The sequence below is a fragment of the Bacillus rossius genome, chromosome 15 (genome assembly GCF_032445375.1).
Source record: "Bacillus rossius redtenbacheri isolate Brsri chromosome 15, Brsri_v3, whole genome shotgun sequence".
Lineage (NCBI taxonomy): Eukaryota > Metazoa > Arthropoda > Insecta > Phasmatodea > Bacillidae > Bacillus > Bacillus rossius.
The window spans coordinates 47746374-47759871 of NC_086342.1; the positions used below are offsets into that span (position 1 = coordinate 47746374).

Below are 13498 nucleotides of genomic sequence, written 5' to 3' on the forward strand. Positions count from 1 at the left end.
AATGCTAAAGAAAGCTTTTATATGCATTGCAAATGAAAACTATGAACATTTTAATTAGTTTAATATTAGAAAATGCTCTTTTTTTTCAACATATTAGAGTTAATTTTTATGTTTTTTTTTAAGTATGATAAAACTTGAATAAATGTAGGTATTTTAATTTACTTTTATATATTTAAAAGGGAACAAGTAATGCATTAATATCAGTAAAAGTATTTAGCATTTTCGTTAACGCAGTTTTTAAAGCAGCAAGTAGTCTTGCGGTGGAAGCAAGATCTTGGTGGGGTTGGATAGGCTGTGCCCGTATTCGGTTATTTATAGCAATAAAGATGGTCAGCAAGAGTAAACTGAGTCGCAGGCACATTGCCACCGGGATACAGTCGAATACGAGACACCTAGTGGGCTACAGAGGCCATGACCTGCTGCTTGTTTTGTCTTTAATTGTGTATAGGTTACATGTCGGCGAATAAACCACTGGGTGCGGTGACATTAAGGTGGGTTTAACTATTCGTTGGAACCGGATCTGAATCTATTGCGTCGGGATAGAAGGCTACGATTGACTACAATGACTATACAATTTGGCGTGGCTTCGAAAAACTTGGAAGTCCAGTAATGTATATTCCATAATGGCATTTAACAGGTCGGGTGATACCAATGGATGCCTTAGTTTTAATTAAGTGGCCAAGAATTCATGCCAGATGATATTTTTAACAAACCAGGGCTATATTTGTGTATTTAAATGGGATAATAATATTGGTACGTAAGTGAAAATTTTTATTTATAATTACTTTCAAAATCTGACATAGCCCATTACTTTTTTTTTGTAGCTTCAAGTTTAAGATATGAGATCAATAAGTTAAGAAGCAGAGAGGTACGACGTATTGGTCACAAAAAAATATCGAAATAAAAAAGTACAAAGTTTGACAGCTTTATCTTACAAGGTTACACAAACGTGAAAATGAAGTGGTACTTGACCAAAACACATTTGGTGGTTCGCCGGAGTATAAATGCGGGGCTGTGTGCGGCATCACGCACAGGAGCTCTCTGAAGCGGGGTTCTGGGTTCAACTCCTGCTGCCGGCCACTGCGTCACCATGCTGTCCTGCGCCGCAGTCCTGCTGCTCGCGGCCTTCACCGCCGCGGAGGGCCTCCCAAAGACCGAGTGCAACTTCTCGGTGGACTACTTGAAGTACATCTACCAACTCATCGACGTGGCCGACATCAACATCAAGGCCGGCAACGTGTCCGTGTCTTACGAGGAGTACACGGGGGAGTTCAGCCACAAGGTAGGAGCACCGAGCTACCTCCAGTTACTCCATTCTCCTCCTCTCTCCCACATTCCTGTAACTACCTCCTCCTTGGTCTTCTTACATCGTTGGCTATATCATCTCATTCTTACTTCTTCAATGATCTCATTCAAGTCCATTGCAGCATCTCATTCCTTTTGATTAAGTATAGTTTTGATTCATGATTCTAGCATTGACCAATAATTGTAACACGGTCCAATGATTCTACCATAGTCTAATGATTCTACGAAATACTAATGGTCCTGCCATTTGGTAAATATATTCTACCAATTAGTTATTCTATATTAGACTGAAGATTCTAACGTAAACTTGTGATACTATCATAAACTTGTGGTTTTACCATTGACTGATGATTCTATGAATAATAATCCTGCCATAACAGCGAAGGACGCGGGTTCCAGCCCCGAGCAGTTCAATCTGGTCCCAGTCTTCCATGACCCCCCCCCCTCCCCCCCCACGCCAATCATCACCCGACTTGCAGGGTGAGAATTCATCCCTAGAGACGTCACTGTAGAAAAAAAGGGGGTTGTCCGTAAAGTCGGTTTACGGACGATAATTTTACGCGATAACGTCATAAGAAAACATTGATGAAAAATAGCATACTTTTTTAATTTTCAAATATTATTTACAGTTCTCGCAAATTAAATAATTTTTTTAAAATATAATCACAAACAATTAGTTAAGAAGCCCTCCTTAGCCTGTTTGATATTATAGAAGACTTTCTCGCACTGTGGTTGGCCGGTTCTTGCACGCTCGGCTCAGGCGAAACGTGACAATGAGTCATGCTTTTTCGTGCGTGCAGCCGGCGTTCATCGATTTATAAGACGTTATCACGTCAAAAAGACTTAAAACCAAATGACTAGAAACCGAGTCCTCGTGAGATTGCATTTGTCCGACTGTGATGAGAGCGCTCTTCGACAGGAAGCTCAGCACAGTGAATCTGCGATCAAACACTGCATGGTTTAAAGATCATTTAATTTTAACACGGGCTTTCAAATCTGATAGTCTACTTTGTGCGACCCTTGCACCGTGAAAAACTCCCTCGCCATGGCGAGAGAAATGAAACTAGGCAGAATGACTACAGACAAGAAGTACGCATTCACAGGCAGACGTATAAGATTGTTTAGTATAAGAAGAATTCAACACCTGTTGGTGCAAGTGAACAAATATTTGATGTCGATCTGCGCCAGTTCACTAACGGCGTTGCAGATAGTGTTGATCTTACTGTCTGTGTTTTCGATAGACGCGACATTTAAACTTTAGTTGCTCTAAGTGTGAGTGTGAGTGCAGTAAAACTGTATGTTTATTAAAAAAAATTATCTAGTAACGAAAACTCGGTTTCTATTTAAGTTACAATGCTTCAGAATAATGCGGTTGAAGTTCAGTTGAGTATACGCTGTTAAAGACCTCGCCACATGAAATGTCTTAGCGTCGCCATAGAAGTGCAAGTGGAAAAAAACACGACGCAAGACAACATATTTTCCTGGTTATTATAATTTCCATGGCATAAAATCTACGTTGCATACATTCTCCGTAGTCCTCTTTTCGTTACTCCACCAGCTGTAGAGAAGTTTCATTTGAAAATTGGCAATTTTTTTTAAATGTTATATTTTCAATGAAAAATCTGTAGTAAGTTTATGTATAACTGATATTTGTAGATAAGATAGTGAACTAAACTTCGAGAGAATAATATTAAAAAAAAACTTTTTATAAAATTGGATCACATAATTTTTTTTTAAGTGTTTCATTGCCCCGCCACCATTTACAATGTTTTTAATTGAAAATTATTTTAAAAAATCTAAGAGCATTGTTACATTTATGTGTCGTTCCTGTGACCGCTATAGGTGTGATATGGTGAAAACTCATTTATCAATCCACTGCAGACAGTAGAGTAGTCTCTTCAATCTGCCGCAGAAGTAGAAGTAAAATTGAGAATATTTAGCGATGTAAATATTCACCCAAACTGATAGCGTACGAAAAATTTCCCCACGAATAGTTATTATTTTAGTGTTTAAGAAGACATTGTTAATCACATTAATTGAAAAAATAACTTTGACATTTAAAAAACATTTAATTTTTTTTAAATTTGATACTAAACAAACAAATATATCATATTTATTTATATGTTACGTCTGTAAAAATTAACCTTCTAAAAAACAATTATGTTAACCTTTACGATTGGCTTATATGACTTATTAGATACTTTAAAAAACATTAACATTATTTTATAAATTTTCATTAATGTCAAAACGACTAGTTTTTAAACTCACTTGTGCTATGCGAATAACTTGAATGATTTGTTACTACTGTGAGTACTTAAGTGGTAGTATAAAGAAAGAAATTTGATGGTTATGATTGTTTCTAAAAAAATTTCAGAACAAATCGTACGTCCTGGAAGTGCATAGGACAGGTCTGGCCTCTTCGTTTCCTTCGCTGACAGTGAGCGGGAAAGTGCTGTACTGGGGCAACTCCAGCATCTTCCACATGTACACGGACTTCCTGTTCGGAAACCACACGGTAAGTCAAGTTCGGCGACTGTCACATGTTCCATTTCCAACAATAACCATCGTAAATAAATCTAGTAAACTCCTAGTTAATGCCCTAACTATTGCGCAGAATGTCAAGCATTGCTTTTACCATTCACTCTGTGATAAACCCAAGTAGCTTTTTTTTGGCTATTTCTTTATTACTCAGGAATTATCTCTTCAAGTGATTTTCCACTCCTATTCCATTGAATTTCATTTTTTTCCCCATTAATATATAACTAGCCTAACAATACCTCACCATCTCGACTGACTCTAACTATGATTTTTATTGCTAAAATAAAGTTACAATTTAAAACATTCTAATAGTATCAACTTCGAAAGTTATGGACGAAAAAATATTTTCCTCACTCTATATCAGTTTCTCTAAATTACAAATTAACGAAAATTTTTAAGCTCAGAGTACAAAGTTGTGTAAGCAGATTTCAAAGTCGTTAGCTGTGGTTCAGTGGTCGAAAAGGCGGCACGCCTTAATTTTCCACGTATGATAAGTCTACAAATGAATAAAGGGTTGTAATTATTTGCCACATATAAAATTATGTCTCTTCATCAGAGTATGATTAAAATGAAAATAGAGGCTTAGCTGTAGTGTTATTTGAATTTTCACGTAATAATACAGCAGTGTTCGCCATTTTGTTTTTTGGAGAGCTCTTCTCCCGCACAACTCGAAGAAGGCTGGCCCACAATCGCAGTTCCTAACAAATAACATTCTTTCCTGCTATGCGTATGTGAGAGCCAATCCAAGTGCTTCTACTTTACTTACGTTAATTCGTCGCACCCTTGTTACTCTATTGTATCTTCACTTTGTTCTTATACTGCACCACTCACAACACCCATTTCGTCAGTCACAATAGTCTTTTCGAGAACCACTCATTTAGGATCAATATAAATGTAAACAGTCCTTCATATAGTGGTCACAAAAATATAGTACTGTTAGCATTTTTTTTGCTGACAGCATAGGTATATATTTTATTTTCTTTAAAATAAAAGAAAATAATTTAATAATAAGGACGTAATTTATGAGCAATTCATGGCTGCTACGATACAAGTAGCGTTGACTAAAACTTTAGTCATCACATTTCCAATACGACTTATTAAAAAAAGGGGGGGTTGTCTGTAAAGTCTGTTTACGGACGAAATTTTACGTGATAACGTCGTAAGAAAACATTGATGAAAAATTGCATACTTTTAATTTTTCAAATATTATTTACAGGTCTTGCAAATTTAATTTAAATAATGTGTTTAAATATAATCACGAACAATTAGTTATAGAAATAAACTGAAATCAAAACAATGTCAGTAAATTAATAATTTGAAATGTCGAAATTGAACAAATAAATAAAACATTGTTAAATTGTTGCTTTTAAAAAGCCCTCCTTAACCTGTTTGATGCCTATTATAGAAGATTTTCTCACACAGTGGTTGGCTGGTTCTTGCACGCACGGCTCAGGTGGAACGTGACAATGAGTCATGCTTTTTCGTGCGTGCAGCTGGCGTTTATCGATTTAATATAAGACGTTCTCACGTCAAAAAAAAATTCTCTCAAGATTTTGTTGAAGAAAATATTTTTTTTTTTTTTTTCGCGAAGGCTTCAGTTTCAATCCTCGGTGGGGTCAAATAAGAACATTTCGCCAGTAGGAAACATGGGCGGATGTTGCGGTGAGACGCCGAGCTGTATCTGGGTCCTCCATTTCCCGCACCAAAAGCATTTAGTCATTCTTTCAGTTGACGGCTTCACCAACCCCCCCCCCCCCCCCCAAACCTTAAACTGTCACGAATGACAACGAAGTGAACGATTTGTCAAAAATATAATTAATCGTTTTTATTTCCAAAGTATCTTCATAACTAATGACATAACAACATGTATATCATTGATGTTACATCTGTGAAATAAGAAAATAAATAAAAATATTATTTTTTTTGCGTAAAGTACTTAAAAAAAATCATAACTAAAAAAACCAAATAAATGACATGACTGTGTGTTTTAATAATACACGAATAAAATATTAATAATTTTTATGATATGAAGTATCGCTTCTCTTCAGACACAGTTACATTAGATGATTTCAAATACGATAAGGGAATCATAATGTTTCTAGTTTAACTGTGCTTTTCTTAGTTAGTTGTGCGATGATGTTTACTTATCAATTACCATTTTCCTTGACTATTCACCTAGAAAAAAGAGAGTTGTTAGGCAGTACTTCTGAACAAATATTGGTTTAGTTGTCAAGCCCACCAAGAATGTTCCAATTATGGGTTGATGATAGATGTATTAAATATTGTACTACCTTAATTAATATTTAATGATAACTCTAATTGAAATATGCGTGTTTGGTGTTTTTTTAAAGCAATACTATACGGGCAGAGTGGGGACGCCTGGAAACCTAACAGAGTTCCACATCAACGTGACGAAGACCAATTACACCATGTCCACGTACAAGAGGTTCAATAAGAACGGCACCAATTACAATCTGACGGCGCATATCCTCGACCCAAAAGAGTTCGGGTAAGTCGCCGAACTTTTAAGGCATTAAGTGAAAACCATTTGTCTCTTATTTTTTGAACCCCGTGTCATTAGCAGTGACCGCTTCCTGCACTGCCCACTCGAGACGACATTTCATCACCACTGCACACCACTGGATATACTGCACACCACTGGATATACTGCACACCACTAGATATACTGCACACCGTGGCAGACAATGCATACTGCTGCAGATACTGCACACCGCTGCATATACTACACACTACTACAGATAATGAATACTGCTGCAGATACTGCACACCACTGCAGATACTGCAGCCGGTGCCAGTCGGGAAGTGTTGTTGCCATTGTCATGCCTGTATGTTATTTGTGTGGCCAAGTTAAAGTTTCTGAAATACATAAAATAATGGCCAATGTTCGATGAAAATTCAGGCAAAAAGTTTTAAATACGGAATTTGATGCCGTAACATTACATAAGTTGCTTGTAAATCTATATGATACATCTTTACATAGTTAAACTAAAGAAAATGTCAGTTGTGTTCTTAATGGTGCAGTTACTGTATTTAATTCCGATTTAACTGTAATTGTAACGTTTCTTTGGTAAAACCTTGCAGTTGACATCCACAACGTGAATGTAATTCCAGTCTGTCCAGTGAGACGTATCTGTTATATGAAATAAGATAAGTAAAGAAGGTGTTTACGTAACATAATCAGGCACAGCAAATTAAAACAACTTTACTTGGAGTTAGGCCTGACCCTCACTAACAATAAAATAAACTGCGTTTACGTGCTTGTTTTTGTAATACTTTATTCTTTGTTTATAATCAATACTTCATTGTTATTATTTTTAATAGTCAATGAAATTTCACATTTTTTGGGGTTGGTGTTAGGATAGATTTTTGTTTAGCTTTTATAAAAGAAGAAGAAATCAAACAGAACTTGAATAAAAATATCAAATTTTACTTACCCCCACAAAGATTAGGTTTTATTTGTGTACTAGCGTAGATCGTATAAATATTTACATTGTAATTGTAAAACTTCACAATTTTATGCCACCGTTTATGTAACAGTTATTTAGATAGAAAAACACAACAATGCATTCGATGAATATTAATAAATATTTTAGTATCTTGAAATCGCAGATAGTATAACTGTGGAAACTATATTATTTAAAATTAAATACCCATGTCCGAAAGAAAAGAAATAAAAAAAATTAAAGTAAATAAAAGTTTCAAAAAAGAGAAGAAAAAAATACGTTTTAAAATAGAATTTAATAATAATATTTTTTATATTTAACTGAATTTAAAAATACCTGTTTTTTTAGTATACGTGCTTATAAAAATCATGAAGTAATAATGGAGACACTAGTCTGTAATTAATTTTACTGAAAGTTATTGTGGAAATTACTTAACGTAATATTAAATTAAGTGCAAAACTGTAACGTCATAGATAAAAGAATAATAAAATTATAAATACCTATATTATTCTTATATTTAAAATAAAATTAATTTTATAAGACCCTTGTAGTTATGAATTATTTTCTTATTGCCTGTTAAATATCTATCCAGAGAGCTTTTTACTTGTTATCTTAGAGTCACATACACAATTACCTCAGTACCTGTGGTACCTACATATGGCAACTTAAATAAGTTTGGTTTCATAATGTAAATGTCTTAATTTGTTATAAGTAGGGGCAGGCATTTTCCGCAAAAAAAAAATTCTGAACGCCTAATAGACTGCAAAAAGGTTTACCAGCGCCAGCGGTTTCTCACTTGTGATTGGCGGCCGTCTGCGAGAGAAGTCGATTTCATATTTGACCGGGCCACTCAGGACGCGTTTGCTTGCGCACTGAACCACTGTGATGAAACGATCGACATGCATCGGAGAGAAACTCACCCAATCACTAAACACAGACGACGCTACAGTGTTTTAACTTTCGAACTGGTCTCGGAATTTTTTCGCGAAAAGTGCATGCCTCTAGTTATCAGCATGTAAGGATATTGAATTGTTTTGTAAAAATTTTTGTTTCCACGCAGGCATCACCACTACAGCATTTCCATTCCTAAAGGACCTCAGGACCTGGTCCATCGCGTCAGACGATTCATCGAAGAAGTCGAATTGAAACGACTCAGAGACTACACTCTTTTGGCATTCAAAGCCTATTCTTATGTCATCATAGATTTCGTGGACATCCGAGACTACATCACTTACTGTTGAAGCGCTCTGAAGAAAACTGTCGACAACACCACACAATTATTTGGATTTTATAAAAACAAAATGTAATCCATAACATAAATTTGTAAAAAAAATTGTATTACATACTTAAGAATAAATATTTCAAGAATCATTCTAATAATTATTAAGTTCATAAACTATTATGAAATGAAGCAATTTGTTAATCGAAAATTTACCAAAAGAAAATGATAAATACTATCTGTAACTGTTTCAAACTGTTTCATTGATTTTTTTTTAGCAAAGTTGTTTTATTTTACGAGAGATATATTATTACAAATAATAAATCTTTCCATGCTTTTAAATCGTAAATAATTATATTAGTTTAATAATCTCTTATTTGTTAAAAAATAATTATCAGTCTGACATAGCAGAAAGAAATGTTTTCGTAATCCCACATAAATGAAATAAGCAGAGATATGTTTTATACATTTTTGATCAATACATGAATTAAATTTTATAAAAAAATTAAACACGTAGACTTCTGCAAATTAATAAATATATACGAGTACAGCGAATATAACCAATGACCACCTCAAAGTTTTCAAATTATATTTATACACAGTAATAAACTCCGTATGTGGTGGTATGCCAATAAAATAAAAATGGGTCTTACAAAAAATAAAAATAATAGAAGAAACGGAAAGACATATTGATCTCACTAATACTACTACAACCACTCAAATTTATCCATTTTCCTAAGGTTCATATTTTATTTTTTAATGTTTCACGTCCCACAGACCTAATTATCTGACTTCGTTTTACTACAGAGGTTTGTACTTCGAAATAACTTGATATCATGCAATTAACGTTTAATAAATAACCTTCCTGTACTTAAAAACCATTTAAGTTCTCCGTGAATGTGTTATCAAATATAAAAACTTTTTAACTGACTTCAAAAATTTAAACACAAAATTTAGTCGAAACTTGCATGTTATAATGCGCGAACAGCAGTTAAAAATGTAATGATTTCAGTTATTCAAAGCACATTTAAAGTTTACTGAGCTTTTTTTTTTTTAACAATTTTAACAAATTTTACAAATTTCATTTTATTTAAGTTTTTAAATATTTTATTGTTTTTGTTTGTACATGCACATTTGTAAGATTATTAAAATGAAAATGGTAAAATTAATATAAATTCTGTCTAACAAGAACGATTTTAAAATTCATTTAATATTTGAAAAGATATTCAGCTTTCATGTAAAATTTTAAAATATTTGTAACTCTTAGTTGAACCGAAATTTGATTTCGTTAAGGATAAAATGCTAAAAAAAACTTAATTTAAAATCGTTTACTTTACCAGGTGTGAAAAAAATATTAACAAAATATTCTAAAGGTTATAACTCTTCAAAATCTTACCACTCGTTCGTACGTGCAAACAATTAAATAATGCATTTGTGTTTAAGTTTTTTCCCGAATAGAAGCAAAGTTATTCTCCACAAATTTTAAGAGCAAGTGAAATTCTTTATAGATAAGTAATGCATCAAAACACTTAAATGAAAAATTGTTGCGGAACTTAAATGAACAATTATTTTTATATATATTTTTTCACAAAGGGTAAAATATAACAAACAATTTTGTATTAGGAAAATATTTTTTGGAAGCATAATTACGTAATTATTAATAGTTAATAAATTTAGAACCTTGTAAAAAATTTATAAAATATTTTAATTTAACTTCACCAAAGATTTTGCTTAGAAAATAGTAAGCATCGATATTTATTTCATTACTAGTTGTACCCAGGCACGCGCTTAAAAGGCTCAGTCTGGTTCAATAGAAAAGAAAGAAAAGAGAAAAAAACTTTTTATTTATAAATTGTTTGAAGTTAGTCCATCGAAATGTTACAATTTAAGGACCGAATATTGCATTTTTTTGAGGACGCAATTTTATTTTTGAGACATGTTTGGGGGGTCAATAGAAGCTTAACCTCAAGTTTGTGGGGTCGCCACCTTTTTCTCCCCGCCGCCATCTTGTAAAAAGGGGTGCAAACACCTTTTTCGCGATAATTCGGAAACTATGCGTCCTACAAAAAAAATTTGTGAAGAAATAATTTGTAGCAAATTGTTTTGCCTACAAATATGTTTATATAACATTTTGCCCTACATTTTAAATTAAAGAAGTTATAAGCAAACAAGTAAGAAAATTTCTATAAAAAATTTTTTTGCTCTATAACTTCTTTTCATACATTTTACAAAACAATTACCTCAGACCAATCTTGTAGAACGTTTTTTGAGGAAAAATTTTCTCTATAATTTTTTTAAATTTCATTCATTTAAAACGCTTTTAAGCGCTCCAAATTTGATCGGGTTCGTCAATGCTCATGAGAATCCGGTCAAAACGAAATGTTTAACTTAGTTTGATGATATTTTTTTATTGTAATACATTTTTTTTAATTTTTTTTAAATCTGTACAACTTTCCGAAAAAATCAATTCCGAAAAAAACACTTTTTTTTTTATTTTCTTCCGACAACGATATCTCTCGAACGAATCAACCAATTTCGACCGGATTAGCGGCGATTGACGTTGTTTTTTAAAGTTAAAAGTTGATTAGTTTTTTGAGTCGATCGGTAAAGCTGTTTAAAAGTTATTCAAAAAAATAAGTTTTTTCGAATTCTTTTAACGACGATAATTCACAAACGAATTAACCGATTTTGACCCGGTTTGCAACGATCGACGTAGTTTTTTAAGCTTTAGAGCTAATTAGCTAAGCAGTTAAAAAGTTATTCCAAAAAAACAGTGTTTCAACTTTTTTATTTTTGAGATTTCTCAAAATCTACTGGTCCGAATTTGTTCAAATGTTTAGGAAATCTAAATTTAGTAGAATTCTTTGGAACCCCACTTAGTTCATTCCAATTGGTCAAGCCGTTCAAAAGTTATAAGAGGGTTACATACAGGGAAACGAGGAAAAACATTCAGGGAAGCTTCCTAGGGCCTCAAAACGTCGAGATCTGATAACAACTCGATTTTCGAAAAACTGGGTAAAACCAATAACTTCCCGATATTTGAAAATTTTCAATTTTCTTAGCGGAAAGTTAAAAAACGCACCTAAAGACTCTGTCTCATAGGTGGCGGAGAAAATAGTTAGCAATGAATAACTAAAGTTGTAGGTAGGGATTTAACAAAAAAATTTTAAGTATATATTTATAATTAAAAAAAGATCATCAAACTAAGTTAAACATTTCGTTTTGACCGGATTCTCATGAGCATTGACGAACCCGATCAACTTTGGAGCGCTGTAACAGCGTTTTAAATGAATGAAATTAAAAAAAATTATAGAGAAAATTTTTCCTCAAAAAACGTTCTACATGATTGGTCTGAGGTAATTTTTTTGTAAAATGTATGAAAAAAATTTATAGAGCAAAAAAGAAAATTTTTATAGAAAATTTCTTACTTTTTTTGCTTATAACTTGTTTAATTTTAAATTTAGAGCAAAATGTTATATAAACATATTTGTAGGCTAAGCAATTTGCTACAAATTATGTCTTTACAAATGTTTTGTAGGACGCATAGTTTTCGAGATATCGCGAAAAAGGTGTTTGCACCCCTTTTTCCAAAATGGCGGCCGGGGGACAAGGGTGGTGACCCCACAAACTTGAGGTTAAGCTTCTATTGACCCCCCCAAACATGTCCCAAAAATAAAATAGCGTCCTCTAAAAAATGCAAAGCTCATGTAACATTTCAATGGACTAAGTACACATATACAAAGCATCATTCTCTATCTCTTTGTTTCTCTCTGTCACTCTCTCTCTCTCTATCAATCTGTATATGTTTCTATAAACCTCACTATATTTCTCTCTATATAAATCTCTCTATAATCTCTATTTATATGTATCTATATATCTATATCCATAGCTCTTTATATCATCTATAACTTTAGATCCTTCTATGTATAAATGTTTCTCTCCATACTTCAATCTATTTCTCTACATATTTATATAGCTATATACACCTCACTCTATATGTATTTATTTCTCTTTATATCTTAATATCTTCCTACCTTTATCTCTCTATACCAATCTATAAATTTGACTATATCTTTACTTGTCACAGTGACATAGGTATATAAAAACAGGCGCGTATTCAAATGAAACCATGTGTCACAATTGCAAATTAATCGATGAAGAACTATTAAGATTAGCCATTTTGAATCAACGAAAATTTGCGTTTTTATTTATATAGATTTTTAAAAATATTTATAATACAATCAAATATATTTAACAATTTAAATCATATCACTAGGGGCATGTATTTTTCGCGAAAAGATCTGAACACTCATTAGACTGCAACAAGGTATACGCGCACCTGTGGTTTCTTCCTTGTGATTGGCGGCCGTCTGCGAGAGAAGTCGTTGCCTTGTTCAACCGAGCCACTCACAACGCGTTTGCTTCCGCACTGAATCACTGTGTGTTGTTACAATCGATATGTACCTGGGAGAAACACGCAATCACGAAACACAGACTAGGCTAGAGTGTTTTAACTTTCATATAGTCTCGAAATCTTTTCGCGAAATCTGCATGCCCCTACTTATCACCAATAAAAACGTCCTTGCTGTAATGATCTGAAATTTCTCGGACAGTGGACTGTAAATGCGTCGAAAAATGTTATATCGTTTTGGAAGACATTGGAGTTACTTTTTCCGGGGTATCATTTTTTTTAAGCAATAGCCTGAAAACATAATGTTTTTTTAACATTAATAAATCACGGTATAGTAATAAAATCTAGAATATTCTTAAATTAAAAATAAAATGTTTTATCTGGATAATTACTTAGTTATATGTTACTTAAGACTTAATTTATGTGCTAGTTTTTAAGAATTTACATTATTAACGAAAATTAAAAAGAAGCGGGAATCACAAAAATCGTTTAGTACCACAATCTTATATTATTATAGTGAAAGTGGTTTTAAGCTTCGCTAAAACATTATATTCTTTGACA

At 33.0% G+C, this 13498-nt stretch overlaps 1 protein-coding gene across 1 annotated transcript; it reads left to right on the forward strand.

Annotated features, from left to right (window-relative positions):
• The first annotated feature begins 922 nt into the window (after nucleotides 1–922).
• Nucleotides 923–8678, forward strand: LOC134539592 (uncharacterized). Its single transcript, XM_063381757.1, has 4 exons — nucleotides 923–1282; nucleotides 3680–3820; nucleotides 6195–6352; nucleotides 8368–8678. The coding sequence occupies exons 1-4, from the start codon at nucleotides 1091–1093 to the stop codon at nucleotides 8546–8548; spliced, it is 672 nt and encodes a 223-aa protein (XP_063237827.1). The 5' UTR covers nucleotides 923–1090; the 3' UTR covers nucleotides 8549–8678.
• Nucleotides 8679–13498: the final 4820 nt, after the last annotated feature.